Here is a 27,686-nt window from a genome sequence, read left to right on the forward strand (position 1 = left end):
CCTCCCTAGGAGCTGTGGCTGTGTGCAGTGGCCTCAGAGCTGTGGCTGTGTGCAGTGGCCTCAGAGCTGTGGCTGTGTGCAGTGGCCTCGTTGGGAGCTGTGGATGTGTTCAGTGGCCTCGTTGGAGCTGTGGCTGTGTGCAGCAGCCTCCCTAGGAGCTGTGGCTGTGTGCAGTGGCACGCTGGCTGCCCACTCACGTGGCAGTGACACGCTGATCCTCGTCGCTGCTGCCGTGCCTCTGTCGCGTGCTCGAGCGTGGCTGGGTGGCATCCTGCATCAGTAGGGCCGGAGGCTGACAGGCGTGTGGGGAAGGGCAGACAAGGGTTTCTGCAGTGTGACAGTCCACACATGTCCAGTCAGCTCTGTCTGAACTATCAGGCTGTGTGGTTCTCCTTCCCCACAAGAGCAGGCAGCTCCTGTGCAGCTCCATTGGGCTTGGCTACAGCCGACTCCAAAAATAACTTACTTAGGGATCAACTGCAATGTGGATAAGCCGTATCCCACCACCCCAGGCCACAGCCCCCCATCCAGTTGCATCCTCAGCGTGACTCTCAGGTTCCCCTTGTGCAGCAGGCAGGGCACAATGAGGGGCCTGTTCCTCCTGGCCCCTCCACTCCCCCGGGCTGCCACAACGCACAGGTCCGGTGTCTGCGCGCTCGGACGGAGCCAGGTGCTCATCAGTGGGGTTTGGAGGAAGCTTAATGCACCGTGGCTGCACACTGAGCAGCTTTCCCGGGGCTTCTGCCCTCCCCCTTGCAAACAGCTTTGTGCATTTAGGCTTTTTTTTTAAATAAAGTCTAACATGTTTAATCATCTTTTCATAAGCTGTCAGCTTGCCGCGCGCCAAAGCAGAGCAGCGCGCTCTGCGCCGGCTCCCAGCAAAGCAAACGTGCCTGGAGAAATCCTGCTCCTGGGAGCGTGCCACAGGGGCTCAGGAGCTGTGAACTTTCCTCTGGGTCTGGGCTTCATCAAAAAATCAGTTTTTGAAAGTTATGGATTTTTCACTGAATTTGAAACAGATCTTATTTTGCACAGCATCTTTGCTCCAGTGTTTCATAATTCAGCTCTGCATCAGCAGCGCTGGAAAACTCAGTATACTGGAAAACTCCAAATACATCAAAAGCAAAACAAAGCGAGTCCTAGGAAAACATGGGAATGTGCCTGTCCTCCACCCTGTAGGTTCCCTGCAGGAACAGGGGGTGGGCACAGCTCAAGTCAGGGCCTAGAGAGCCGGAGAAGTCAGAGCTGTGTCCCTGTGTACCTGTCTGGGGTGGAATGGGGAGATTATGTGTCTAACAGCACTGGACGAGTGTGTGTGATGGAAAAGGGCATTTTTCTGCTGAGAGTGGAAGAAGCTGCTGGTTTGGGCATGATGGAGAGGAGCTGCTTCTCTTCCCTTTCCATTCATACAGGCTGGGTGATGCTGGGGCACCTTCTGGCTGAAGTTGTCTTCCAGGATGTTTTTTGTGGACTAAGCACCCTGAACAAGGAATTTCCTTTCCTCCTGTAATTGTGGAGACTGCTTGGTTTTACTCTCCATGCACTAGCTGCCTCTTGGAGAAGCATCCCAAGGCTGCCCTTGCCATCATCCCTTGAAATGCAGGCTGCTGCATTGCCCAGTCCTTGTCTTCCCACAGACCTGGTGCTGCTGGCCAGGATATTTCCACTGGGGAAGCAAACATTCTCATCTCCCTGTCCAAGTGACTGATAGGGCTGAGGGCTAGAAGTGGATCTGAATGGATCCCTCATTTTCCTGGGAAGGATGTCCATGCTTCACCTGGTCCTCCTCACACAGAAAGCCCTTCCTGAGGAACCACCGGCTCAGGGGTTTAATGCTGGAGGTTAGTAATAATCACACCAGGCAGCACATCATTGCACCGTATCTGGTTGAGAGATTTACAAGTGAAACTCGTGGCGGAGGAAGAAATTGCCTCAATCACTCGGAGTAATGGCACATGGAGAGGCACTTGGGCGTGACTGCTACTTAACACGGAGCCCAGCTTGGCTTCATTTAGCTGCTGGTGCCTTTCTAATAAACACGTTACACGACAAGGTGGGGATTAAGATCAGAAAAGTAAATAAATTGGAAACTGATGGGGAGAGATGGGAGGGAAATGGAAGGTACCGGGAGGAGTGACAAGGGATTGACTCCCATGCCAGGACATGGGGAAATGACCCTGAAAGTCGTGGCTGTAGCTTTCCAAGCATCTCTGTGGGTCTCGCCTGTGGCCTGCAGGTGTTGGGCAGCCCCATGGCCGGGGTATGTGGGATGTCCCAGCTCAGGGTCACCAAGCTGGTCTCTGCCTTCAGCAAACAGCGGCTGTGGGAAGTTGATGTCTTAAACAATTCAGTAGCTTTTACTATATGTATTAGAGAGCAACAAAAAGTGCAACGCACCAGTTGACAGGAAGGACTGGGGGGTTAATTTTCAGGATGCTGCCTGGGAATTTAGCCGTGGGATTTCCATTATTGCTAATGGGACTCATGCAGTTTAATTTCATGTGAACTACACTAAAAACATACCCCTAACTGCCTGCAAAATTTCAGTCCTGAAATCAAGCCTTTTAAAAGTTAGAGAAGGGTAAACAAACACCTGAAACCACAGTGTCTCACTATTTCCCCCTTTCAGCTGTTTGGATTTTAAAGTCTGGAAGAGGGAGGAACTCAAGCAGTTTGAGACAATTAAAAACCCCCATCCTGTAGGCACGCTGGCTGCCTGTGCAGTGCATCCCTCCTCTCTGCCAATTACAGCAGCAGAGTTATAACCCCCGAAAAAATAGGAGTAAGCTGATGCCTTACCCTTAACTATAGTACGGCGAGAACGGCGTTATCACACGCGTCTAATAACCCGCGCAGCGCCGCCGTGCATCGTGAGGCCTCCGTTATTAGGCTGTTCTCGTTAAATGACTGCTATCATCTGGTCCCAAAGTACATTAAATCCCATTATAATTATAAACACACTTCCCCATAACGTTCTCCTTAGATTACATTTGCGCTTCTTTACCCCAAGGGTATCTTTGTACTAATGCCGTCCGCGTTTGTTGTTTTAGCTGAAGACACCGGGCCCTGAGCTGGCTGTGTTGTGCCACGGGTGCGGCAGGGAGGGAGGGAAGAAGGGAGCGCTGTGCGGCTGCCACCCTGCCCCGAGGATTTCAGCGGTCTCTGGGCGCGCTGAGCGTGGGCACTGCCAAGGAGCTGAGGCACGTCCTCGGTCGAGGATGCTCAGGGCACGCAGCGCTCCCTCGGTGCGTGGCCCGCTGTTCGTGCCGCTGCCTGGCGCTGCTGTCGGTGTCACGGTGTGGCTGGCGGCTCCCCGTGTGTTTCGCTCCCTTCCCGAAGGCGGCCCTTGCGGCAGAGCCCCTGGCCCGTCCTGGGGTGCGGGCACCCGCCACATCCCTGCACACAAGCGGTGCCGTCACGGGGTCAGTATTTTATCGCGGGGGGGGGGGGGGGGGGGGGGCGAAGTGGGGGGGAAAGAAAAAACAGCTTCGTCGGGGCGACAACGTGCTGGGTGTCACATCATGTCGCAGCTCCCCGTCGGAATCCGCCACCGGACCCCAAAGTGGGCTCTGAGGTTGGTTTTTACCGTCTCCACCCCCGGGGCCGGGGGTCCGCCCAGGCGCGGCGCGGGGGGCGGCTTTGTCTGGCGCGGGCGCGGCGGTGGCGCAGCCCGTCGGGGCGGTGGGCGCAGCCCGTCGGGGCGCGCAGCCCCGCTCGCCGCGGGGCCCGGTGCCGTTCCCCGGTGCCGCCGGGCTTCCGGGTGCCGGGCTCCCCGCCGCCGCCTCCGGCTCCTCCATGTTTGTTGTCGGCAGCGCTGTCCAGCCGCCGCCGCTCGCTCCCCGCAAGGTGCGGGGCTGCGCGGGGCGGGGCGGGCCCGGGCGGGGGCGCCCGCACTCAGCTCGGCGCGGGCGGGGGGCGCGGGCGGAGGGCGGGGGGCGGTGGGTGGCGGTGGGTGGGGGCGGCCTGACGCGGGCGCGGGGCGGCCCGTGGGCCGGCGCCGCCGTGATTTGCTGCGCGGCGCGGCGAGCGGCGGCGGCGGCGATGAGAGCGGGCAGTGCGAACTGCCGGAGCAGCCGCCGGCCGCCGTGAGTGCGGGCGAGGGGGGGCGGCACCGGGACCCCCCGCGCCCCCCGCCCCGGCACCGCCGTGGGGCTGCGGCTCCGCCGCTTCGCCGCGCACCTGATGGGGCCGCGCTGCCGGCGGGACGGGGCGGCCGGAGCCGGAGCCGGGCGGCGGCGGGGGATGCGCACCTTCCTCTCCCTTCCCTCCCTTGCCTTCCCCGGCCGGCGGTAGCGGGAACGCGGCTCCGGCAGCTGCGGATCCGCCGAGCAGCGCGGAAACTTTTGGGCGAGTCGCTGCCGGGCTGCGGGCTAACTTCCCTCTCCCTCCCCGCTCCCTTCTCCCCACTCCCTTCTACTCCCTGCTCCCTTCTCCTCTCCTTTCTCCCCCCGGCTTTCCTCTCGCCCCCTCCTTTTTTCTCTTTTTTCCCCTTTTCTCTCTCTTTCGTCTCATCCCTCCCCGCTCCCCCTTTCCCGCTCCGCTCTGCTCCTCTCCCCCTCCGCCTTTTGTTTTCGCAGATAGTCGGCACACAAAGCTGGTCCCAGATTTGAGCGACGGCGAGACACCCTGATGTGTGAGCCTGGGGCGCGCCATGGATCTGACTAAGATGGGGCTGATCCAGCTGCAGAACCCCTGCCACCCCACCGGGCTGCTGCACAAAGCCAACCAGATGCGCCTGGCGGGGACGCTGTGCGACGTGGTCATCATGGTGGACAGCCAGGAGTTCCACGCGCACCGGACCGTGCTGGCCTGCACCAGCAAGATGTTCGAGATCCTCTTCCACCGCAACAGCCAGCACTACACCCTGGACTTCCTCTCGCCAAAGACGTTCCAGCAGATCCTGGAGTACGCGTACACTGCCACCCTACAAGCCAAGGTTGAGGACCTGGATGACCTGCTCTATGCTGCCGAGATCCTGGAAATTGAGTACCTGGAGGAGCAGTGCCTGAAGATCCTGGAGACTATACAGGCCTCCGAGGACAATGACACCGAGGTCGCCATGGCTGACGGAGGTGCCGCCGCCACCACTGAGGAGGAGGAGGAGAAGAAGTCGAGGTACATCAAGGGCCTCTTCATCTCCAAGCCCACTGGTGAGGAGGGTGGCTATGCTGGCATGGCCAGCCAGAGTCTGCTGGCAGCCACAGTGGAGCAGAGCCCCTCTGCCTCCGCATCCTACTGCTCCCTCTCTTCCATGAGCCCCACCAAGGCGGCGGTGGACAGCTTGATGACCATCGGGCAGTCACTGCTGCAGAGCGCCCTGCCACCCAACGCCCCCGAGGACTCACGCTCTGCCACCACCCGCCGCCCCTCTGGCCTCGCCGAAGTCAAAACTGAAGCGATGCAGGTGGATGAGGCCTCCAGCCATGACAGCCCCCGGACAGCCGAGCCCGGTGCCTCCAGTGGGGAGAAGCCTGACGAGAAGGGCAAGGAAGGACCTGGCACCCCGACCCGCAGCAGTGTCATCACCAGTGCCCGTGAACTGCACTACACCCGTGAGGAGGGTGCCGAGCCACCCCCTGAGCCTGGCCAGGGGCTGCCGCTGGGGCCGGAGCCATGCGCCGCTGCCCCAGGAGAGAAGCCCTTGGGCATCTACTCGCTGCTGCCGAACCACAAGACTGAGCCGGTGCTCGGCGTGCCGCCCACTGCGGCGTCCGCCCTGCACGTGCAGCCGGCCCTGGCTGTCTCCATGGACTTCAGCGCCTATGGTGGGCTGCTGCCCCAGGGCTTCATCCAGCGGGAGCTGTTCAGCAAGCTGGGGGAGCTGGCAGCCGGCATGAAGACAGAGAGCAGAGCCCTGGGTGAGCAGTGCAGCGTGTGTGGGGCAGAGCTGCCGGACAACGAGACCCTCGAGCAGCACAGGTGAGTGCGAGGCCGTGCCGTGGCATGCTGCACCGGGCAGCCGGGATCTCACCAGAGGGTTCCAGTTTCTGGCTGAGTGTCAAACGTGCTGGTGCAAAGTTTCCATCACGTACCCCAAAACCAGTTTGTGGAGTAGCATTCTCAGAGGGATGGCTGTTGCAGCTCCCCCAGGTCTGGTTACCATGCCAGAAGGTTCCTTCCAGTGAGTGCTGGCTGAGGACGGCCCGGATGAGCTGGGGCCGTCGGTGCTTCCTGCGAGCATAACCACCACCAGTTTCCCTGGCTGGCATTAACCAAGCAGCTCACAGTTGCTACCCTTTGAGTTTAGGGATCTGCGTGTGGGGAGATGCAGTGGGGACAGGCAGCACTTGCCCACTCTGTTTGAGAGCTGGTCCCCCCTGTGCCAGTGCCGGGGCACGCCAGCGCGGGCAGTGGTGGCAACATGTGGTGACTTGCCAGCCTGGGGGGGGTTGTGCCGCTCAGCTTTCCGGTTTATGAAACACACTTCGCAGAAAGTGGCGCGGGGGTCAGGCTGGGTAACGCCGGGGCGAGCGCAGAGGGCTCGGGCTGCCGCAGAGCCGCGGGTCTGTCCCTGCGGGGAAGGTGAAGGGCTGAACCTCCAGTGGCTGCAGATGCGGCTGCGGGGCTCCCCTGCCCGGGGTGGGGGTCCGTGCTCGCTCCCAGCCCCGCACCCGGGGCTCGCTGCGGGCTGGGAGCGGGGTGGTGGTTCCTGACACGTGAGCTCAGTGCTCCGCTGTTGATTGCCTCCTGCTCGTGGTTCAGGGACCAGGGCTTGTTCCCTCATTTGGCTGGGGAAGGGAGCCACGTTAATTACCACACCAAAATCGGCGTCGCCAGTCAGATCCCATGGCTCTGAACGTGCTGCTCTGACCCCCGCTGTGGCTGCAGCCCCGCGACAGGGCAGCAGCGTCCCGCCTAGGGAAGACATCACCGGCATGCTGCCGTAGCATCTCCCTGCCTCCCCTGGCTGCGCACCCTGTCAGATTTTTAATGAATCAACAGGTTAATTAGTCCTGAGGCACCCAGGGCTCCGGGGCCGGTGTCCGTGCCGGCACTGCCTCCGGCGGGGCGGTCGGTGCTGCTCGCCGCCCGCCAGCGGGGCGGGATAGCGGCTGCCGGAGCGGCGGCTCCCGGTGCGCTCCGCCCGGACCGCTCCGGCTGCGGGAGCCGAGCTGCCGGGCCGGGATCCTCCGCCCTGCGCGGCCCCGCCAGTGCTGGCAGCATCGCCCCTCGCTCTGCCGCAGGGACCCCTCGAGGCTGCTCGGCTCCGTGCGGGGGCACAGCCGCTCTCGGCTTTGTTCCCGCTCTGGCAAGCGGGAGAGCCGGGCTGGCGTTGGTTACGTCCCCGAAGCCGCCTCGGCCGTGCGGTGATGCAGACCGAACGTCACCGGGAGAGCTGCAGTGAGGGCTCAGGGAGAATTTTAACGTGCCTTTCCGCCACGGTCTCGAGGCTCTCCCTTTCCCCCTCCAAGCCCAGAGCAGCAATTGCTGTGGCCGCAGTGGGGGGCGATGCTGGCACTGTCCGGGGGCTCCTGTGGCCAGCCGTGAATCTGTCCAGAGGGAGGGAGAGCTGCGCCGTCAGATCCTTCCCGCGGGGTCGAGAGACGAGGGAGCCTGGCCCGGCTGTCCAGCACGGCAGCCCCTATTTCACAGCGCCTGCCCGGGCTCAGCCTGCTTTGACAGCCGCGGCTGCAGCCGTAGCTTATTTCTCACTTATTCATGATCTTAACGTGAGGGCTGGGCGCACGCCATGCTCCGCGGGGCTCGGGGTCTGCCTGGAGCATGCAGCTCGGCACTGGCCCCTGCCAGTGGAGCCTTAGAGGCAGTTGTTGAAGCCAGCACCAAACTCTGTTTGTCTGTTCCTGCTTTCTGACCGATTACCTGGCGCTGGCAAACTTTGCAGGGTTAGCCAAATCCTTTGAGCCGTGTTTAAACTGATCTGTAAGACCGTCCGTGTTGAAAGGCATTGGGTAACAGTCCAATGAACTCACTCCCCGGCCCCCAAAGTCTAAATCCCAGGCGGTTTGTGTGTAGACAGGGTCTCATGTGGCTTTTTTATAGTGTTTGCTTTCTAATACGTTGTGAGAATTACCATTTGGGGAGGATTTGTGGGATCCTATTGTATTCATGGAGCTGTTAAACAGCATCTGCGCTGGGCTGGGATCTGCAGCTCTGCCGGAGCAGCTCTGGTGGCAGCTGCACTGTGCTGGCTGCGGGCTCCTCTTCTCTCCGCTGCCGGGTGGTGAGGGGCCGGGGGTCTGCGCTGGGGCCTGGGCAGCACCTCCCCAGTGCTGGAGGGGGCAGGATGTGCCGGGGGCAGCACGCTGTCACTCGCTGACTCTCGCTGACCTCCTTCTGCCGTGCTCTCGCTGCTGTGGTTTTGCTTTCCGACCCCGATGCGAGGCGGAGGTGCCCGATCAGAGCCGTTCCCAGCTGCGCTGAGCTGGGGGCCAGGGCCAGGGGGCAGGGGTACCTCACTGTTCCACGGGGCGTTTGGCTGGCAGTGCCACAGCTTCCACGTGCCAAGCCCCAGCAGGTGACAGAGCCCGAAGCCACCCAGCACCAGTGCCACTCATTCTGCATGCCGAGCCTGTTTGCAGAGCACAGGCAGCCCATGCATATGGCAGGGCTGTTTGTTTACACACACACATGCCTATAGAAGTGTAAACATATATGTTTATAGTCTTGGAGCCTTCTGAGTGTTGTTCCTGTCTTCATTAGTATGGGAAGCACGTGCAGGAAAAAGGAGAGCAGAGGGTTGGGCTGGCCTGGCCTCAGCGAGCACAGGGGGCCACTGGCTCTGGGTGACAGACAGTGCCCGAGGGACGGTCATCTGCCCTGGCCCAGTGTGGTAACACAAATCCTTGGCCTCGTGGCAGCATTGCCTGTGCCCTGTCATACCCAGGAGCACTGAGCTCTGACCTTTGGGGGGCAAAGTGGCCACAAGCCTGGGCACTGCCTCTGATCAGGGTTTTCAGGTCCCTGAACCCACTGGCTGCTGCATGATCCATTTTCTTTCTCCCTTACCAGGCTTATGATTTTGACTAATTGAGTGTAGATTGAGTCGTCGAGTCTTTAATTTTTTTTATAAAAGATTTCCTTCTGGGTTCAGCAAAGTTCAAACTTAATCTAATGTTAGTATTGATCGTCACTTCTAATTGCAGACAAAAAAGCCATAGTTCAGTGGCCCTTTTGGGGGCTGTTTTGTGACGGAGCACCTCCAAGCTGTAAGGTGAGAGCTGTGCCGAGCTGCCAGCTGAGCCTGGCATAGTTTGTCACCGGGAAGGTAAACACCTTAAAACTTGAAAAAAAACGAAACCGTGTCTTTTATAAAGTGATAGCGACTGGGAAGGCTGCCAGTGGGGATGTGATCCCATACCCTTCATTTATGGCACAGCCGAGGACCCCAAGCCAGTGGGGGACTCTGCCCAGGAGTTCCCTGCGGCTGCGGGCAGCGCGTGCGTCCCTGCGCGATGGAGGCGCTGGGCTGGAGAGAAAAGGGGCTCTCCTGGTGAGGGTGGGTCAGTGCTCCTCGTGGGGCAATTTGGGTGGAAGGTGCTTGTCCTCACTGTCATATGGGGGGATGTACCTTGGGGAAAGCTTCCATTCCGGCTGTCAGGTCTGTTCTGCATTTTGAGGTTCCATGGCTGAGCTGGCAGCTGAAGATGTGTGTGCGCCAATGGGGGGTTGTAGGGCAAGGGTAAGGAGGCTCGCTGTACCCCAGTGGCTGCTGGCCAGCCACTGTACCCCAAACTCCAGATTTGTGCCCTCTTTTCCCATTGAAGGACAGAAAAGCAGTGTATCTGCCTGTCTGCTACCAGCAGCAGCAGAGTTCAGGGCCAGGGATCAATGCTCCCACAGTCTGAAATGCTCCTGCTTGGGAAAACTGCAGCTTCCCATGGGGATCCAGCCTTTGGCTCTTCCTCTGGCAGCCTCACCTCCCCTCTCTCCACCTGGATTAGCTGAGCGTTGTACTGCTAATGCCATTAGGCACGTTGGCACTGCTCGGCATGTCACAGTGAGAAACAGATGCAGTGTACCATTAAAGCAATAAACGTGATAAATTGGATCCCAAGTGCTTTGTGAGATGTTATTAGTGTTAATTTCAGTAGCCGAATACAGTAGTTGTTTTTTATTTTATTTTAACCATTTGTCAATTTATGTTCCACTGCAGTTTAACTTTTAAAAAAGGAAAAATTGAAAGCAAGCAGGGGAGGGAAGGAAAAGCCAGGGCAGCAGCCCCCCAAACTCTGCCCATGATTACTTCCAGAGTTGGAGGATGACCTGGCAGCTCTTGTTTCTTGCTGATGGGCCTTATTAGCGGCACCTGGCATCATAAGGGGCTAATGGAAACCAGCGCTGCCGCAGCCGGGCCGCGGCGCAGGGCAGCCGGGCGAGGAAGCTCTGATTAGCTTTATGGGCAGGGGGACGTGCCCCGCTCAGGAAATGAATGTTGCAGCTAAGGTCCACTGCGCTGACCCCGAGCGTGTAACCTGTGAGCGCTGGCCGAGACCCCGCGCAGGATGCTTGGGATTTCGGGGGCTCTCTGGTTCTTGTCATGGGCAGAGGGGGAATACAACGTGGTATGTTGCAGCCTTGAACTTTTGATTTATTCAGTGGGTGACTTAACCATTTCCATACTCAGCTCCGAGTGTGGAGGGAGAAAAGCCCCCTTTGGCTTCCACATAATTCCATCCATTATTCTGCATCAGTTTAGTTATGCATGCACTGCATTTGAAAGGGAAACTCTGAGGTTCCCATCAGAAAACACCTATTTCTGTGTATTTTTTGTTTGTTTGTTTGTTTGTTTGTTTGTTTGTTTGTTTCCCCCTGCCCAGTGAAACTCTGGTTTCTCCTGGCCATGATGCCTGGTGCTTCTGACACCTTGCAGAGGGACATCCAGGGGTGTGATGGGGTCATTGCCTGCTCTCTGCCCCTTCCCCAGCACCACTCCGTTCCCAGGGACCAGGACCCCATTGGCTGCGGGGCTGGGACCCCAGTGCATGAAACCTTCCACACTGGGGGCACTTGGGTGGCTTTTCCCCAGAGCTGGCTGTTGCTGCACAGCTCGATGAGATTTGCAGAGCACCCCCAGTCCTCGTTCTACCTCGTACAGTGCCGTTGGTTACAATGCCTTTGCAGCTGTACAGAGGGCCCCTCAGAGAGCCTGAGCTGGCTCAGGGGTGACTCTGCCACCCTTTCTTCCTTTCTCTGTGGACCATGGGAGTGGTGCAGAGCAGCCTGGGCTGTTGGTGACGGAGCATTCCTGCAGCCTTCCCTGCTTCTGTGGGATGTTGGCTCTTTAGTTACACCAGTCTGTAAATCTGTTTTCCTTGGATAGAGTAAAATGATCTGCATTTTCCTTTTTGCCTGCAATTAGCAAGATTTTTCTTTTATTCCCCCCCTGCCCCCCTTGACAGCTTCAAGAGAGGCTTTAAATGAGTAATTACTAAATATTTCCCGGCAGCCAAACACGGGGCCATGGCATCTCCTGTTGCAAAAGTGAAAAATATTTCTGTTTGCAGTTAATTTTAGTGGCAGGCAGATCATGTTAACTGGGTGTAATTGCTTCCAGATATGGCAGAGGGTTTTGTGTGTTGGGATGAAGGGTCTGGTAAGTGCTCACTTCCTGTGTAAATTAGCCTATTCCATTCATTCCTCCTCACCCGGCAGTCCTGGCTTGTGTCACTCTGCCGGTGAGGGGTTCTTCTCCCCAGCCTGGCTCAGCACTTTATGGTGGGATCAGTCCTTTGCAGGGCATCGCTCCCTCCACTGCTGGAAGGGATCTGCATCCCACTCTGCAGCCAGTGAGTGACCTGGACAGAGCTTGGCGTGCACACTGGCCCTGGTAGAGTTTGGTGGTGTGACAGGTACCAGCTGAAACAGGGAGGGTGGCACAAAGGGAATTTCAGACAGGATATCATATTAGCAACAGGGAAAGGTTCTTGCATCGTTTGGAATAAAGGCAGACATGGCAGGGGAGTCTGTGTGTGGCCAGACACCTTTTTCACGTTGGCTGATGAGTTTCCAGTGCAGTCGTGACATCTACTTGTGTTCCCAGGCTCAAGCCCAGTTTCTCAGAGCTGCTGTGGGGTGTTGAGGAGCATCACCTCTGTGTCCCTTCTGGATAATCTTTATCCAGGCTGAGGCGTGCCTGAACCCCTTGGTTTCAGTGTGGAACGCGCTGGTTCGCGGTGCCAGCGCTCTGGGAAACTTCTGTGCTGACAGCAGAGCAGCAGGTACCTTTGGAAGAGCACCAGGGCCGTTGGACCACGTCATCTGCAAGAGGTCGATTCCTCTTTTTGGCAAGAGGTCATTCTGCATCTGAAGGAGGGAGTGTTGCCCTAGAATCGGGGTTGCGGGAGCGAGCCTTTGTGGCCCAGGCTTACGCGCTGGCCAGGGGCCAGGGCCGCCCGGATCATTTTCGCTGTAGTGTTCTTAACTGATTTTAAGTAGATTATGGTTGGATACGCGCCCTGCTGTGCTGGTTCAGGTTTCCATCGGCCTTGGTTGTCTCATTGCTGTTTTATTGGCACGTTGTTTAGCAAACAAGCTGGCAGTGTGCGATTGAGGAAAAGCCTCTCCACGTAGGCACATAGCGCAGAGCCCGGCTAGAGCCGGCCGGCCGCCATAAATCAGCGTTAAACACCGTGCTTTGTTCGGGTGTCAGCGCGGAGATGGGCTCTTATCGGCGTGTATCAGCCGCGCTGATAACCCCGCTCGCTCGCTCGCTCAGCGGAGCGCTCTGTGCGCCCGCACGGCGCAGCCCCAAGGCGCACCCCTGCTGCAGAGCATGCACCTCCATGCAGCTGCAGCTTGGGCCGGGGCAAGGGGCTTGCTGTCACCTTGGTGACCTACAGAGAAGGGAAACTGAGCATAAAAACAAAGAGAAACTCAAGAAACCCCCAGCCCCAAGCAGCAGGCCCTGTCCATCGCCAGACCTGGGGACGTGTTTTAGTGGTGGGTTTGGCAGTGCCGGGGAACTGTTGGTCTCAGTGCTGTCAGAGGTCTTTCCCAACCTTTGTGATTCCTGAACACCGGCCCTGCCAGAGTTCAAGGAGCATTTGGACAATGCTCTCAGGCACATGGTGGGGTTTTTGGGGCTGTCCTGTGCAGTGCCAGTAGCTGGATGTTGATGATCCTTTTGAGTTCAGGATATTCTGTGATTCTATGATTTCCACACCAGGTACTGCACCAGTTACAACCCACATGTGGTTTTCCACTCCATCGTAACTACTGAATGTGCTTTTATGCTTTTGCCACTGAGTCTGGGGATGGTGCTGGACTCCACATGCTTTGCCCTTGGTCACCTTCCCTCATTCTCATCTCCATGGAGTATTTATAGTAAATCATATTAGAAAGGAGTGCTAAGGAGGAAGCGTGATTCATCCTGCTTGAAACCACCACTGACATAAATAAAGGCAAAGCACTTACTACGTGTTTTTTATTATGGTATTTAGGGACAGGTTGTACTAATTTTGGCGTGCATAGAGTAAACCCAGGAAGGCTATGACTCCAAGAAATCCAGTTTCACCACAGCACAGGCTTTGTTTTTAAAAAACTCAACCAAAATCAAGCCAGCCTTCTTGAAGGTGCATGTGCATAGCAGCACAAGGCTTTTGGGGCAGCTCGTTGCCTTCCAGATTTCACTGGAAGTGTCTTTGGCTGTTCCATTGGTTTCTCAGGGATTTGCTGTTATGCAGGAACAGAGATGGCTGTGAGCTCAGGAATCACCTTTACCTGTGAGGGTGATAAGGCTCTGGCACAGGTTCCCAGAGCAGCTGTGGCTGCCCCATCCCTGGAAGTGTCCGAGGCCAGGCTGGGTGGGGCTTGGAGCAGCCTGGGATAGTGGAAGGTGTCCCTGCCCAGGGCAGAGGGTTGAAATGGGCTGAGCTTTAAGGTCCCTCCCAATCTAAGCCATTCTGTTGTCGCAGGTCTGGAATAGGATGTGCAAACTGTAGCAGAAAAGGCTCCCTGTTGAGGGGACGCACAGAGAGGATGTGCAGGGAGTGCTGGGTGCAGAGAGACTCTGCCAATGGCTCTCGGGCTGTGTGAGCTGGGCTGCCAGCGCGCGGCACAGGCAGCGTGGGGACGGATCTTATCAGGGCCGGGCACGGGCTGCGGTCACGGCCGGCTGCACGGCGCACGTGAGCGGCCTGTGCGTGGGAGAGATAAGGGAGAGCGTTGTGTGCCTGCCTGGCCCTGCACCCACGGCACCCACGGCCGCACCGAGCCCCTGGCAGCGCCTGCCTGGCCCTGCACCCACGGCACCCACGGCCGCACCGAGCCCCTGGCAGCGCCTGCCTGGCCCTGCACCCACGGCACGGCTGCACCGAGCCCCTGGCACCCACAGCGCCCACGGCACTGTGCCCCTGGCAGCGCCTGGCTGGCTCTGCACCCACAGCACCCACGGCACTGTGCCCCTGGCAGTGCCTGGCTGGCCCTGCACCCACGGCACGGCTGCACCGAGCCCCTGGCAGCGCCTGCCTGGCCCTGCACCCACGGCACCCACGGCTGCACCGAGCCCCTGGCACCCACAGCACCCACAGCACTGTGTCCCTGGCAGTGTCTCACTGGCCCTGCACCCACAGCACCCACAGCACTGTGCCCCTGGCAGCGCCTGGCTGGCTCTGCACCCACGGCACCCACAGCACTGTGCCCCTGGCAGTGCCTGGCTGGCCCTGCACCCACGGCACGGCTGCACCGAGCCCCTGGCAGCGCCTGGCTGGCCCTGCACCCACAGCACCCACAGCACTGTGCCCCTGGCAGCACCCACTGCTCAGCCCCACTGCGGTGCCGCTGGCCCCACGGCACCGGGGAGGGTCCCGGGTGGTCGGGGCACGGCACAGAGCCACCAGCCCACACACCAGGGCCCCTTTCTGCGAAACAGCCCCGTGCTCAGAACCGAAACCCTCTGCACCTCCCGCCCACCTCCCCCCCTCCAGGGTGTTCTGCTGTTTGTACCAGGAACGAGGTGATTTCCTCTTCTCTTTCTTCCTTCCCCCTGTTCGTAGAAAAGACCCCAAGTGCTGAGCACAGGGCAGGGCACTCCTGCGGGTAAGAGCGGTGACCAGAGGCGCTTGTCACACGTGAAGCCTCTTTGGGCAGCTCTGCCCACACTGCCCTTGCCTTCTCTTGCATGAGTTGAATTGGTGGGAGCCAGCACGTGCAATGAAACTGGCAGAAAACCTGCTTCCCTGTAGCAGGAATCATCTTAAGAACATTTTAACTTGGATGAAAAACTTCCCAGTGGAAGAAAAGTGAAAAGCAATTGGTTTTGCATCCCAGGTTCCTGTCTTCTCCTTGGATGAGGGATGGGGAAGTGCTATCCTGACTTTGTCATGCCTCCCCCATCCTTTCAGTTCATCATCACCCTAGCTGAAGGGCAGCATTTGGTTGGGGTTTTTTGGGGGAATTTGGGATTTGCATTTCTGGGGCTGTGGGGAAGATTGCATGTAGGGCAGGGCTGCAGGAAATGGGTGTTGTGGTGGGAACTGGGCCACTGGCAGCTCCCAGCCTGCAGGGTGCTGAGTCAGCAGTTCCTGAGAGTGGGGCAGCACCGGGGCTGCCAGGGGATGCCCCCAGACTGCCTGTGGGATTCCCCCAGCCCAACCCTGCCCACGGATCTGGGGAGGGACACTGGCATCTCAGGATGCAGAGGCAAGCGCCTGTATTGATTTCTGGCTTCTCTGACCCTTTAGCTGGAGGCAGCTCTTCCCTCAGCGTTGAACCAAATGTAACTTAGAGCAGTGCAGAAATGTTTATCATCCTTCCCTTGCAGCAGTGAGCACTGCCCAATGCATTATTTAGCAGGGTGGGCTCTGTGGCAGGCTGCCCTGGAGCAGGGGCCATGACTGCCAGCACATGGGTGCTGGGGCCCCTCGTGGGTTGTGTGCTAAGGGTGCAGGCATTGCTGGGAGGAGACCTTACAGTGGACCTTGCACTGGGAGAGAGACCAGTCCAGCTCTGCCTGGCCAGAAGATGGGAAGGGGATGGCAGAAGAGGGAACCATGGTGCTGGGGGCTGAGTGAGGGGTCACAGAGATGGGCATCTCCTGAGGATGACACTCAGGATGCTTTTCACCTTCTCCCATGGTGCCGTTGCCGCATGGTGGGGCACCAAAGGCTGGGCCAGCGGCACCCGCAGGCAGCTGTGCCACATCCTCCTCTGGCTGGCGGTGGAGAACAGCTCGCTCCCTCATTAGCACCTTTGTTGCCAAGTGAACGAAGTGGCCGTGCACGCGAGCTTCCTGCCAGCATCCGTGTGTCGGGGAAGGGCCCTTCCATCGGCACCGCCACTGCATGCGCTGCTGCGGTGTGCAGCCACGGAGGGCGAGGTGCCAGAGCCACCCCAGCTGTGGTGCTCCTGCTCTGGGGTGTGTGTGCTCTGGGGACATGGGGACTGTGTGCTCCAGGGACCCAGGAACCGTGGCTCTGCTGCTCCCCATGCCCCAGGCAGCCCAGCACTGCCTCAGCAAAGCGCTGATTTACCGTGCGCCCGTGCCGGTCATCCTCCAGGTGCCACCGCTGTCACCTGTTGCACTGAGGGCTGCTGCTGAGGCAGCCCTTCTGCTCCGGTCTGCAGCGAGTGTATTTTCAATTACCTCTGGTCACCTCTCACATGGCGTCTGCCCTGGCTGTCTGGGTCAGACATGAGTTAGCTGCAAGTGTCACCGTGTTAAAGGGAATAACCGCGTCGCCTTCGAAGGGATGGTAACGATGGATGTTAATGCCTGTGGAACGACAGCCTGTGGCAGCACTCATTAAACAAGACTCCATTTGGATTGCCAGATCCCTCTGATTCTTCCTGCATTATCTTCTGCCTCATCCTGGCTCTGCATCCCGGCATTGGGGTTTTATTATTTTATAGGAGCTGTAATGTTCAGGCTGTGCCACGTGGCAGTGGTCAATGCGCTCTCCCCACCATCCTCCTCCTCCTCCTCAGGGTGCTCTTCAGCAGTGAAGAGAGAACTATTTGGTGGCTGGAGCATGTGGAGGCTCCTGCCTCCAGATGTGTTTTGCAGCCAGAATATCCCATGTTTAGGGGTGTTTGTTGGAAAATCCATAATATTTGTACTAACGAGTGATGGTTTTATCATTTTCAGTGTCTGTTGCTGGTTACATTTCCCTGTGTGTATAAACTTTGCCTTTTCCTTAGTAAATAATGCCAGGAAAATGAGGGTGAAAAGCATTATGACTGTGTGGGCACAGAGATGGGGCTGTCCCTGCACTGCTGCCTGTCCCAGCCCAGCTCTGGAGTGGCCAGGCAGTCCCAAAAGGGCGTGCAGAGCAGCCTGGATGCAGCCCCAGCTGCTGACATTTCCAGTGCAGCACTGAGCTGCCCACGGGGAGGACCAGCTGGGGAGCAGGAATGGTGCTGAGCATCATTTTCACCCGACATATTATTGCTCTTGCAAGAGCAGGTTTGAAATCTATTTAACTTTTCAGTGCCCTGTACCCCTTTAAACGTTTCCCCTTTAAACGTTTCCAGTGTGCTCTCGCTGATGGGTTACCTTTTCTTTCCCCTTGGGCTATAATTAGTGTCCTTTACACAGAATTGCCTTAGAATTGGATTTGAAGAAGATAAGAATCAAATTACCAGTATTTATCTTGTAAATTCCAAAAGTTCTACTGAGAGGTACTGTACAAGAAGGATTTTTAAAATATTGTGCCCTGAAAACACCAACCTCCCGTGGATCCCAGGATTCTCCTGAGGGTCACATCTGCAAAATACCTTTGGATGCAGAACAGGGAAAGGAGGGAGACAGGATGGTTCTGTCCCCACCAGAACCCTGCTGATGGGCTGGGGAGACAGCAAAACACCTCCCCAGGCAGGTGGAGGTGCTGAGTCAGGGCGAGGATCTCCCCTCTCAGTGGGTGACTGGATACAGGGTGGGAGCATTGTCCCAGGCTGGGCTTTGGTTTTGGCTGTCACATCTGGTCCTGTCTAGGCTGGAGAGGAGAAGCCTTTGAAATGCCACCCCTCTCCCATTTTTCCAGGCTCCCACTTGGGGTCCCTCCCCACTCTGACAGGCAGTTCTCAGATGGTGAGGCAAGTTGAGCACCAGAAAGGGATGAAGGTAATTTTGGTGGGCTCTGTTTTGACAGAAATTAAGCATCTGAATTTAAATGAAGGAGATGGAGAGCCCAGGCAGCTAAGACTATATTTTCATAGTATAAGCAGTTGCAGAAGAAGATTAATGGCATCTGTGTAAACACTCCATCACAGCAGCAAGGGGCTGGGGTTTTTTTAATAGTTAGAAAATACTAAGGATGGCTGGAGGCAGGAGACACCGTGCTTCCCTTCTGCTCACACCTTCCACCTCCCCGTCCATCCCACAGTAAATATTCCAGCCAGCCTCAGCCCCGCTCTCCCTTCTCGCAGTAAATTACATATTAAAGTAGCCTGGTAACTGAGCACCGGTTGCTGCGCGATAAGCTCCGGGAAATCGATATGTTTGCCATGTGCCTGCTTGTTTATGACACCTGCCTGCCGAGCAGTTGAGCAATGCTCCACGGGCCCGGGCTGCACTCACGGGAGGGGCTGCAGCAGCACCAAAGCATTTTTTTGCTTCTCAAGGGAGAGATATTGCCCAGAGCTGCCTGGCAGCATCCTGCCAGGGGTAAAATAACAGCAGCGATGATCTTTGGTGATGCAGAACAGGGGAAGCAGGTAGGATCAGAGTGTGGGTCACAGCTTCATCCATTTTTGGGGCTTCTCCCAGCCCCTGCAAAGGTTTCTGCTCTGGTTCCATTTCTCACCTGCATGGGTAGGTGTGGGAGCAGAGCCCAGGCGTTTAAACACTCATTTTGTGCACCCGGCGCAGGGAGGCAGCTGCCCCCACACAGAGCTTTGTGGGTGAGGTTGGCATCTCCAGAGCTCTGTGCCATGAGCTACGAGGCAGGGACCGTGCATTCCCCACAGTGACACACAGGACCCGTTGGCTGCTCGGGATGTGCCCCAACCCCTCAGTTGGTGAGCAGCCAGCCCAGCTCAGCTCATGAACAGGGATAGCCCTGGCTTGAGAAAACTCTTCCCCTTCTCAGCCCAAGAGTGCTTTGGGTGCTTTGCCTGGGCAAGGGTGGGTGCCTGCTCATGTGCACCAGTGGGGCTTTGGGGTGGGAGCTGACATTTTTTCTGAAATCCCAACTCAGCAAGCTGCAGTAATTGACCTTTTGACCCAGATATGAAGTTGGAAGGTAAAAGATACAGCTTGCAAGTTTTTTATAAAACTGTTGACCTCTCACAAGATTAACTCAGAGATAATAGTAATTATCAACAGCTTATGGTGGATCCAATCGATGGTGAACATTACCTCCTGCCTAAAACTGAAGGTCGGTGTTTTACTGCAGCAGAGATAACTGCCACGGGTGTTCACACTGCCATCAGCCATAAAACCTCCCTGTGCAGAGGAAACCCCTGAATGGAGCCTGTGTGGCTCCTGTGGGAAAACAGATCCAAGGGATGGGTCAGTGCAGTGCCCAGGCATGGGGTTTGGAGATGCTGAATGCTTCAGGACAGAGCAAACAGCCTCCCTGCACTGTGCTGGCACAGCAGGACAGTGGCTCCATGGGATATTTGGATCAGGAGAGTGGGCAAGGAGAGGCAGCACCCTGCTCCAAAGAGACACGTCCTCTTCCCTAGCTTTTGATTGTGTGCTTTCACTTTTTATGTACGAAAGATTGTCCATTTAATTAACTAGAGAATGCAATTTCAAAACCACTAATGCTTTACACATGACAGCTTTTAAAACACAAGTGGTGTTTCAGTCCTGCACCACACTCCCTCTGCCTCTTCTGGGTTGTTTTGGAGACAGACATTCCCTCCCAGCCCACCCTGATTCTTGAACAGGATTTGAACTGATTTGGGGTGTTTGATCCTGGCTTTGCCTTGTCTGTGCCTGGGCTGGCAGGAGCCTCCATAAGCAACAGCAGCTCTTCCCTCCATGTCCTTGTCTTTCCCTGGGTGTCACCTGTTAATCTCCAGCCAGCTGTACTGTGAGCTGGAGCATCTTTTCTCTGGCACTGGTGAGCAGGCTTCATTTCTGTTCCTCAAGCCATGGTTTATTTTTTTACCTTTTTTTGGTAGAGCTGGTTTCTAATGGATGCGCTTCTGTGCACACCCTCACTTTTGACCCCTCACCTGAAACACCCTTCAGCCTTTCCAGGTTCTTTAGTTTCTACCAGGCATCTTTAAGCTGTCCCAAATGGATAAGGTGGGGGGAAGCTGCAGATGCTGCAAAGGCTGGCCAAGGTGGCTGCAGCATGGTCAGTCCAGGCAGCTTATCCAAGATCTGCCCACCCTTGCTGGTGTGGGACCCCAGGGTGCTCTCTCTCTCTGCAGCCCCACCCAGCGCATGGATGGGCCCCAGGGCCAACTCCCCTCACTGCCCTGACTATCCAGGGGAGTTGCAGGTGGCTCTGGGGAAACCCCCGATTTTCCCTCCCACGTGCCTTCCCCAGCCTGGCACAGGGAAATCGGGTGGGAACCTGCAGGCAAGGCGCTGCATTTGTTGTTAAAAACTTGCTTGCACCATCCCCCCCCCCCTTTTTTCCTCTCTTTTTTTTTGTAGCTTAGAAACCTCTCTTTGTGGCAGAAGGCTGGGAGGGTTTGAATGCCACATCCCGGCGTAGGAGGTTGACTGGGACCATACGGCTTTATCATTCATTAATTCCTGTGCTCATTCATCCCCCTATTTAAAGTTCTCTGTAAAGACGGGAGCTACAGATGGTCTTTTGGTACCCGCTTTAGCCGTCAGCCCTCAGCCCCGACAAAGGGGTACAGAGGGAGCAGCAGAGTGTACAAAATATTTCCAACCATTAGAAATCGAGGTCTCATTCACTGGCAGCTCCTGTTTTGAAAGCGAATTTATGCAAGAGCATCATAACCGTTGAGCCAGAGCGTGGCCAGGAGTGGGGCTGCTCTGAGGGGCATCATCAGCTGCTTTTGCCTGTGGTAATTTGGTGCCAGGTCACTGTTCCCAGTTTTATTTAGGAATTTATTACTGTTACGACACCAACATCACACTGGGTGCGGGAGGCAATGTCCAGAGTGTGCCTGGCAGGGATGCTGTGCCTCAGGGATCCCAGGGCAGCTCGTGCTGCCTGGTGGTTTGTCCTTGCTGTTTGCTGGCACAGCAGCCACCACATTCCCAGCACATTGAGGTTTTTTGTGTGGTGACAGTGGTGTGCTGAGGCAGGGATGCACTGGGGCTGCAGTGCTGGCAGTGACACCCGTGACACCTCTGCCTGCCCACGCCCCAATTGCCACACGTGTTTCAAGTCCCACAGGGGATGCTCAGGGCTCCCACTGTCCTGGTGTTTTTGCCCTCAGGAAAGGTTTGCAGGAAGGCACTAGGGCTGTGGGGATGCTGGCACACAAGGGGGTGGCAATTACACCCCTTGACAGAGGAGGAATTGCCAATGTCGTGGAGATTGTGGAGTGCTGGGGCACACAGGGGACATTTCCTTAACAAACAGACTGGCTGGCTGCTGCTAAGGGGGCTCCAGACCTGATCCTGGGCACAGAATTCACTGGCATGAGCCATCCTTTCTTCAGGAAAGTCGGGACCAAAAGTTTTCTCATGGAAAAACCAAATTCTGCGATCTCGTTTTTGCACATGCTGTGCTTAAATATTAACACCAATTGAGCAAATTGCCTTTTAACTGCCTTTATTTGCTTTCATTAACGGTATAATTTAAAAGCTCCCGAATTTGCATGGAACCTGTTGTGCATGTTGGGGAGGGGAGTGAGGCTGCTCATAAATGAATTAATGGTGAGCAAGGCTCCTTGGGGAGGTCCCACGGTGCCAGGATGGCTCAGCAACGCCCGGCCTCGGGACGCCGCGTACTTTTGGCCGGGGCCAGGGGGAGTGGAGCGTGTTGTCAGTGCTGGCGTCCCGCTCAGGGCTTGGCTCGCCAGGAAGGTATTTATTTATTTTTCAGCAAAACACGTTGTACACTGAGCAAAGCTAATTATGGACAGCTGAGGCAGCGTCTTCTTGTCGGTGCACTGGCACTGGAACCAGTGCAGGAGGGTAAAACTACAGGGGAAGCTGCCGGTGCCGTGCCCCTGCTGCTGTCCCCGGTGCAGGGCCCTGCAGAGCCAGCAGCATCTGCCCACACAGCTCTGCCATGAGGTGACAGCTCCAGCGTGGCTCCAGCTCGCTCCCTCGGCGCAGATGTTCGTGTGGCTTTGGGAGCAGAGCCAGCTCGGACACGGCGCATGCAGCGCGGTCCCGCGTGCTGCACCATGCAGTGCTGACAGCTCTGCTCAGGCTGGGCGAGCTCCTTTGACACTTCCCATTTCCATAGTTTCTCCCAAAAATACGTGTTTTCCAAGGGGGATTGTGCAGTTGGATGGGCAGCAGTGACCCCGGTCCCTGAGCTGCCGAGGTGCTTCCCTTGCTGCCACCTCCTCTTCCTTGGGGCTCCCCAAAACCCGGTGCAGTGCAGATACGTTAATTTTCTGCCTTGACAAGGTGCATAATGTTCACTTCCCAACTTGTCATTGGGAATAATTAGCTCTTTGTCCTCCCTGGGAACTCCTGAGGAGGCGGCATAGACCTGGGCAAAGGCAGCGGTGCTGGCGGAGGACGGGAGGAGCCCAGTCCGGGGCTGCGAGAAGCATCTGGGGAATCCATGTGGAGCACGGCATTCCCAGCCCGTCCGAGGGCATCTCTCCTGGCGGAGAAGGGCTGTGTAACAGCCCAGCGTTACAGTTTCATTAATCAAAGACACTTCCACTGCCCCCGTACAGCAACACGGCTGCTGCGCCTGTCCCTCGCTGACAGCTCCCTAATTCATCTTCTCGGCGAAGGGGGATGCGCTGCTGCTCCCCACTCGCACTGCCAGTGCTGAGGCCATCGCCCGTTCTCCTTCCCAAACTTTTGAAGCCCAGCCAGCCCAGCATGAGGAATACTTTGGGAGACTCTCTGGAAGCCTGTGAGCGCAGGGCAGGCAATGTGCTCAGAGCAAAGGCAAGACAAGACCCGTGGCTGGACTCCTGCATGCTTGGGGTTCTGCCATCCCCTCTCCAAGGGAGGTGTCTCTGCCCGTCCCCAAAATACAAGCATTAAACCCCAGTGTGTGCCAGGCAGTCACATCCCAGGAGCTCAAACCAGCCCTCCAGAAAGGCACGTGACAATGCACAGATCCAGGCGGTGGCAGGTTGGAATTGGGCATCCTTAATTCCAGCTACAAAAACACAATGTTTTGGAGTTGCTAATAATAAGAAAGTGTTTTCATCAAAGCTTTATTCGTCTGTGTGCTGACATCTGGAGAGCCAAGATAGATATTTTCCTTAAGACTGTATTTCCAAGCCATGAGCTCTTCCCTGGCTGTTAATTAATCCTTTGTAGTTTAGCGACTGATGAAATCATGACTCTATGAAATTTTAATCCTTGCGCTGTATAGGCACAGCCGACATTATCAGAGGACCCCAGGTGTGTGCTTGAAATTAGTTTGTTGAATCTCTTGCATATTTGATTACCTTATAAAACTCCTCAGGATCTAGGCTGCTCATGGGAGCAGTGGCAGCGTTTCTCTGTGGTTTGTGCCCGTTCCCTGTGCAGTTCCCAGGCGGGTGAACCAGGGCAGAAACCAGGGAGGCACCAGGGAGGGGGCAGCAGCATCGTCAGCATCTCCATAGGGAGGTGAGGGGTGGGAGGCACATGTCTCCCTCATGGAACAGAGCAGCCAAGCTCTGGATGGATTCCATCTGGCACCTGGGGGCTGTTCCTACTCCCTGAAGAGGAGCTCAGTGCAGGGAAGAAGCTCCTGGGCCCATCCCAGCTCATCCCTGCAGCAGCTCTGGGGTACCACCCTGTTCCTGATGCATGTCCAGCCTTAGCCCTGTGGAAGGGTCATCAAAGAGAGTGGAAATTAAAACAAAATTCCCTCTACCCTAAAATTCTCCCCCTCATTTAGATTTCTCTGTGTTCCAGCACCCCAATAGCATATCCACTTTCCCCTGTCTCCCTGATTTTGGCTCTGTGAGACTTTTGCCCTTTCCTTGGGGCTTCAGGAGCTGCAGGCTCCCCCTTCCCTGGGGAGCAGCAGGATTCTGCCTGGACCATCCCAGGACTGTTGTCTCTGGAAAGCATCTGATGCATGATGCCGAATCCTTTTCCTTTGTCACAGAATCCCAAAATGGTTTGGATTGTCAGGCCCCTTAAAGCTCATCCAGCTCCAGCCCCCTGCCATGGACAGGGACATCCTCCACCAGCCCAGGCTGCTCAGAGCCAGGTGTCCCAACCATCCTGAAGGTCGGCAGGAAGGAGTGGCCAAGGCCAGCACTTTGCTGGTGCTCCAATGGCACACGTGCTGCTACGGAAACCAGATGATGAATATATTTTTAAACTTGGAATCTGTGAACCGCTTATTATTTCTGAATTAGGAATCAAAACATCTGCATAATCACGCCGCTGCTGCGGCAGATGTACTCAGCAAGAAGGTCACTTTGCTGTTTTGTGGAGATCTCGTGTGACTCAAGAGCAGCAGCTCTACTGATGCCTCTGACACCCGTGTCACAGATCTCGGATGATCCAAGAGCAGCAGCTCCCCTGCTCTCCTCTGACACCCGTGTCACAGATCTCAGATGATCCAAGAGCAGCAGCTCCCCTGCTCTCCTCTGACACCCGTGTCACAGATCTCGTGTGATTCCAGAGCAGCAGCTCCCCTGTGTCACAGATCTCGTGTGATTCCAGAGCAGCAGCTCCCCTGCTCTCCTCTGACACCCGTGTCACAGATCTCATGTGATTCCAGAGCAGCAGCTCCCCTGTGTCACAGATCTCGTGTGATTCCAGAGCAGCAGCTCCCCTGCTCTCCTGACTCCTGTGACACCCGTGTCAGGTCAGCTCAGCGCCATGCCCAGCGCAGCCCGGGGCCGAGGCCGCCCAGCACAGCTCCTCTTGCAGTGCTCAGCACGTCACTGTCACCAGATGCCCCAAGAACCAAGAACGGGGACAATGATTTTGGAGGGCCATTAGCGCCGGTTATTCCCAGCAGGGCTGCGTGCATTGCCACGCGTTAACCCCTCGGTGACGGTGGGGGATCGTGGAACCGTTCACATCAGTCTCCAGCGTCCCGGTGGTGCAGCAGAGGTGCAGGGCCGATCCCGGGGCTGGCAGAAGCTGCTGACACCCGGTGCCATCACTCAGTGCACTTTCAGTAAATTGTGCAGGGCTGCATTCTCAATCCCCTTCTGAAAGCTGCAGATCCACCCACCTCTGGACCTGTGGCAGCATCTGTGCCCCCCGGTCCTGCTGTGATGGACAGGGGAAGCTTCCCACTGCAGCTGCATCTAAGGGGTGCAGCTGATGGTTTCCCATCCGTGCTTGTCCCACCTCTTGCAAACCCATGGGCCCTCTTGCTTGGGGGTCTGGGACACAACAAAGGGAATGTTCACATGGATAAAGCTCTCTCCTGGGGAGTTCCATTCAATAACGAATATTGAACACAGACCTGAAACCAGGGCCTTGGAATACGTTATAAAAAAAACATCTGTATGCTGCCCTTTTTGCTGTGGGCAGTTTGTCTTGTCTTTTCCCAACCCCTGGAGCTGGCAGCATCGTTCCAGTGGGATGCTGGAGCACCAGATGGGAGATGCTGCCGCACGTGCTTGGCCCAGGTCAGCAGCAAATTTTGAGAGTCGCTGCCCTTTGGCAGCATTTGCTCACATTTGTTGTGGACAGGCTCTAAAAAAGATTGGAATTGTATGTTGGGTGTTTGTGGCCTGGTTCTTGTCAGGTAAGGCAGGACAGCAGGATCCTTTCCTTGGCTTTTTTCAAAGGGGAAGTGTTGGCATCATGTGGAATGATGTCACTCCGCAGCATCTGGTTTGAACTCATAAATTAGCTCATGGTAGGTATAAATATTGTACAGGCAGGGAATTTCAGTGCTCTCTATTGATAGCTGTCCCCTCCCCCTGGTTGGTTGTTTGGGGGTTTTTATATTAAATCATTCAGAAATAGTAAAATCTTTATTTCCAGCTTCTGTAAGATTTATTTATTTGTTTGTTTATATTTAGCAGCAGTGGTGGTTTGAGGGCAGGCTTTTGGTTGGTTTTTTTTTCCTTCTTCTTAATTTATTAAAGTGAAAGGAAGGTCTCAGCTCCCTTCCCCCTTCCCTGTGCCCTTAATAGCTCTCCCTGCTATTTTAATCCTCGGGGCTGGGAGCTGAGGGCAGAGCGGTGACTGCAGGAGCTGAGCCACCAGGACCATGGCCCGATCCGGTATCATCACCAAGTGTTGTAAATAGCCACATCAGGGGGAAAATCACCCTCTTGGCAGCTCAGGTGTGATGCTGGTGTCGGAGGGTGGAGAATGTGGGGTTTGCAGCCACTTGGTGTCCGCTGACCTTGGCTTCCTGCTCTGTCCCCACTGGAAATGAGATCTGGCACCACTGCCTTAATCTTGATAAAATAGATCAGGGATGAATCAATTTCGTATCGATTTACCTGGGCAAGGGAGACACCGGGGGAAAGGGGGTGGCAGGGAGGATTTTTGGGGAATGCAAAGTGGCGCTGGTCCCATTTTGGCTGCCCAGTGTTCAGTGCATCGTGTCTGGCTGGTGGCTGCCCCTCTAGCAGGGCACCTCTGTGATGGCCCAGTGTAAATAAAATCAGAAGGCTCCCATAAAACTCCCTTATTGCTGCGGCACAAAGTTAGAACCACTGGAGGTTTGTGCTCCCTGGCACTCGTGTGCAGCAATGAATATTTTATAGGAAAGGAAATACTTAGTGTCTGAATCTTTTTATAGCTCTGACACTCCCATGGGTGTGAGTTGCCCCTTGCACCCGCACCTTTTGCCAGCACTCACGGGGCTGAGCCCCTGCAGCATCCCCTGCCCCACAGCATCCTCTGGTCCCACTGCCCACAGCACCTGCCAGCCCCACACCCCACAGAACCCCTGTCCCATGACATGGCATTCCTGGGAGATGCAGGGGAACAAACCAGGGAAATGCAGCAGGAAGGATGGGGGACATCAGTGGGTTGAGGATCTTGATCTGATGCTTGGGCATTGAGAGATGCAGCAAAACCACTGTGGAAGTCCCAAGTACAGATTTCTGTAGGGACAGGACACTCACATGTGTTTTTGCCTGGCTTTGGACTTGTCAGGACTCTGCTGTTTTGCTTGTGTCGTGCAGCCTCCCAATTCCCCCTCTGTGTTTTGTGTCCAAAACATGGATCAGGCAGGATCCATGGGCAGGGAGGTGCAAGCCCCTGCAGCCGTGGATCTCCCATGCCAGGCTGTTCCAGCCCCACGCTGCTCCAGGCTTTGTCTTGGGGCTCGCTGCTCCAACAGGTACCAAGTGATCCTCAGCTGCACTGGTGCCTTTCCTCAGCAGCAAGGGGCTCTTGCCTTCCCTCGGTAGCCGGCCGCCCTGCCAAGCTGTGCCCTGGCCCGGAGATGACAAAGTGCCCTTTAGTTAATTGCAGAACGGATCGCCTGGAGTTAAAAGTTCTGATTTATATGACTATGGCTCTAACTGCTCAATAACATGGGCCCGTAATCTACTTTCATTTCAAACAGAAGGGTGATTTATGGGGCAGCATGCCGCTTTAGCTCAGAAATGAGGTGTTCAACATATGCTCTGTTGACATAAATTTGGAATTTATCGCTCCTGTCAAAACTGCCTGTTGGACAAAGGTGCGCATTAAGGCAATAAATGGCTTGGAATAGTTTTCTGTCAAATTTCCTAACCATTGTATTCACTCTGTTTGAGGGGAAAAATACACACTTAAA

General features: G+C 56.2%; 2 protein-coding genes across 6 annotated transcripts in view; one reads left to right on the top strand and one right to left on the bottom strand.

The window, feature by feature from the left end:
- Positions 1 to 111: 111 nt before the first annotated feature.
- LOC143695623 (uncharacterized) lies at positions 112 to 4,653 on the bottom strand. Its single transcript, XM_077189835.1, has 3 exons — positions 4,591 to 4,653; positions 3,587 to 4,370; positions 112 to 3,396 (listed from the first exon to the last, which is right to left on the bottom strand). The coding sequence occupies exons 1-3, from the start codon at positions 4,651 to 4,653 to the stop codon at positions 3,047 to 3,049; spliced, it is 1,197 nt and encodes a 398-aa protein (XP_077045950.1). The 3' UTR covers positions 112 to 3,046.
- The window catches only part of ZBTB16 (zinc finger and BTB domain containing 16), a 55,260-nt gene continuing 31,279 nt past the window's right edge, over positions 3,706 to 27,686 (top strand). Inside the window, exons 1-2 of one of the 5 annotated variants that reach the window (XM_077189849.1) lie at positions 3,706 to 3,846; positions 4,578 to 5,919. In XM_077189849.1, coding sequence (XP_077045964.1) covers positions 4,652 to 5,919 — 1,268 coding nt within the window. In that variant the 5' untranslated portion in view covers positions 3,706 to 3,846; positions 4,578 to 4,651. Of the gene's footprint in view, positions 3,847 to 3,957; positions 4,086 to 4,577; positions 5,920 to 27,686 lie in introns of those variants that run through there. The other 4 variants (XM_077189850.1, XM_077189848.1, XM_054647444.2 and 1 more) reach the window with 4 other exon arrangements.

The sequence above is a fragment of the Agelaius phoeniceus genome, chromosome 23, assembly GCF_051311805.1.
Source record: "Agelaius phoeniceus isolate bAgePho1 chromosome 23, bAgePho1.hap1, whole genome shotgun sequence".
In the NCBI taxonomy this organism is placed as follows: Eukaryota; Metazoa; Chordata; class Aves; order Passeriformes; family Icteridae; genus Agelaius; species Agelaius phoeniceus.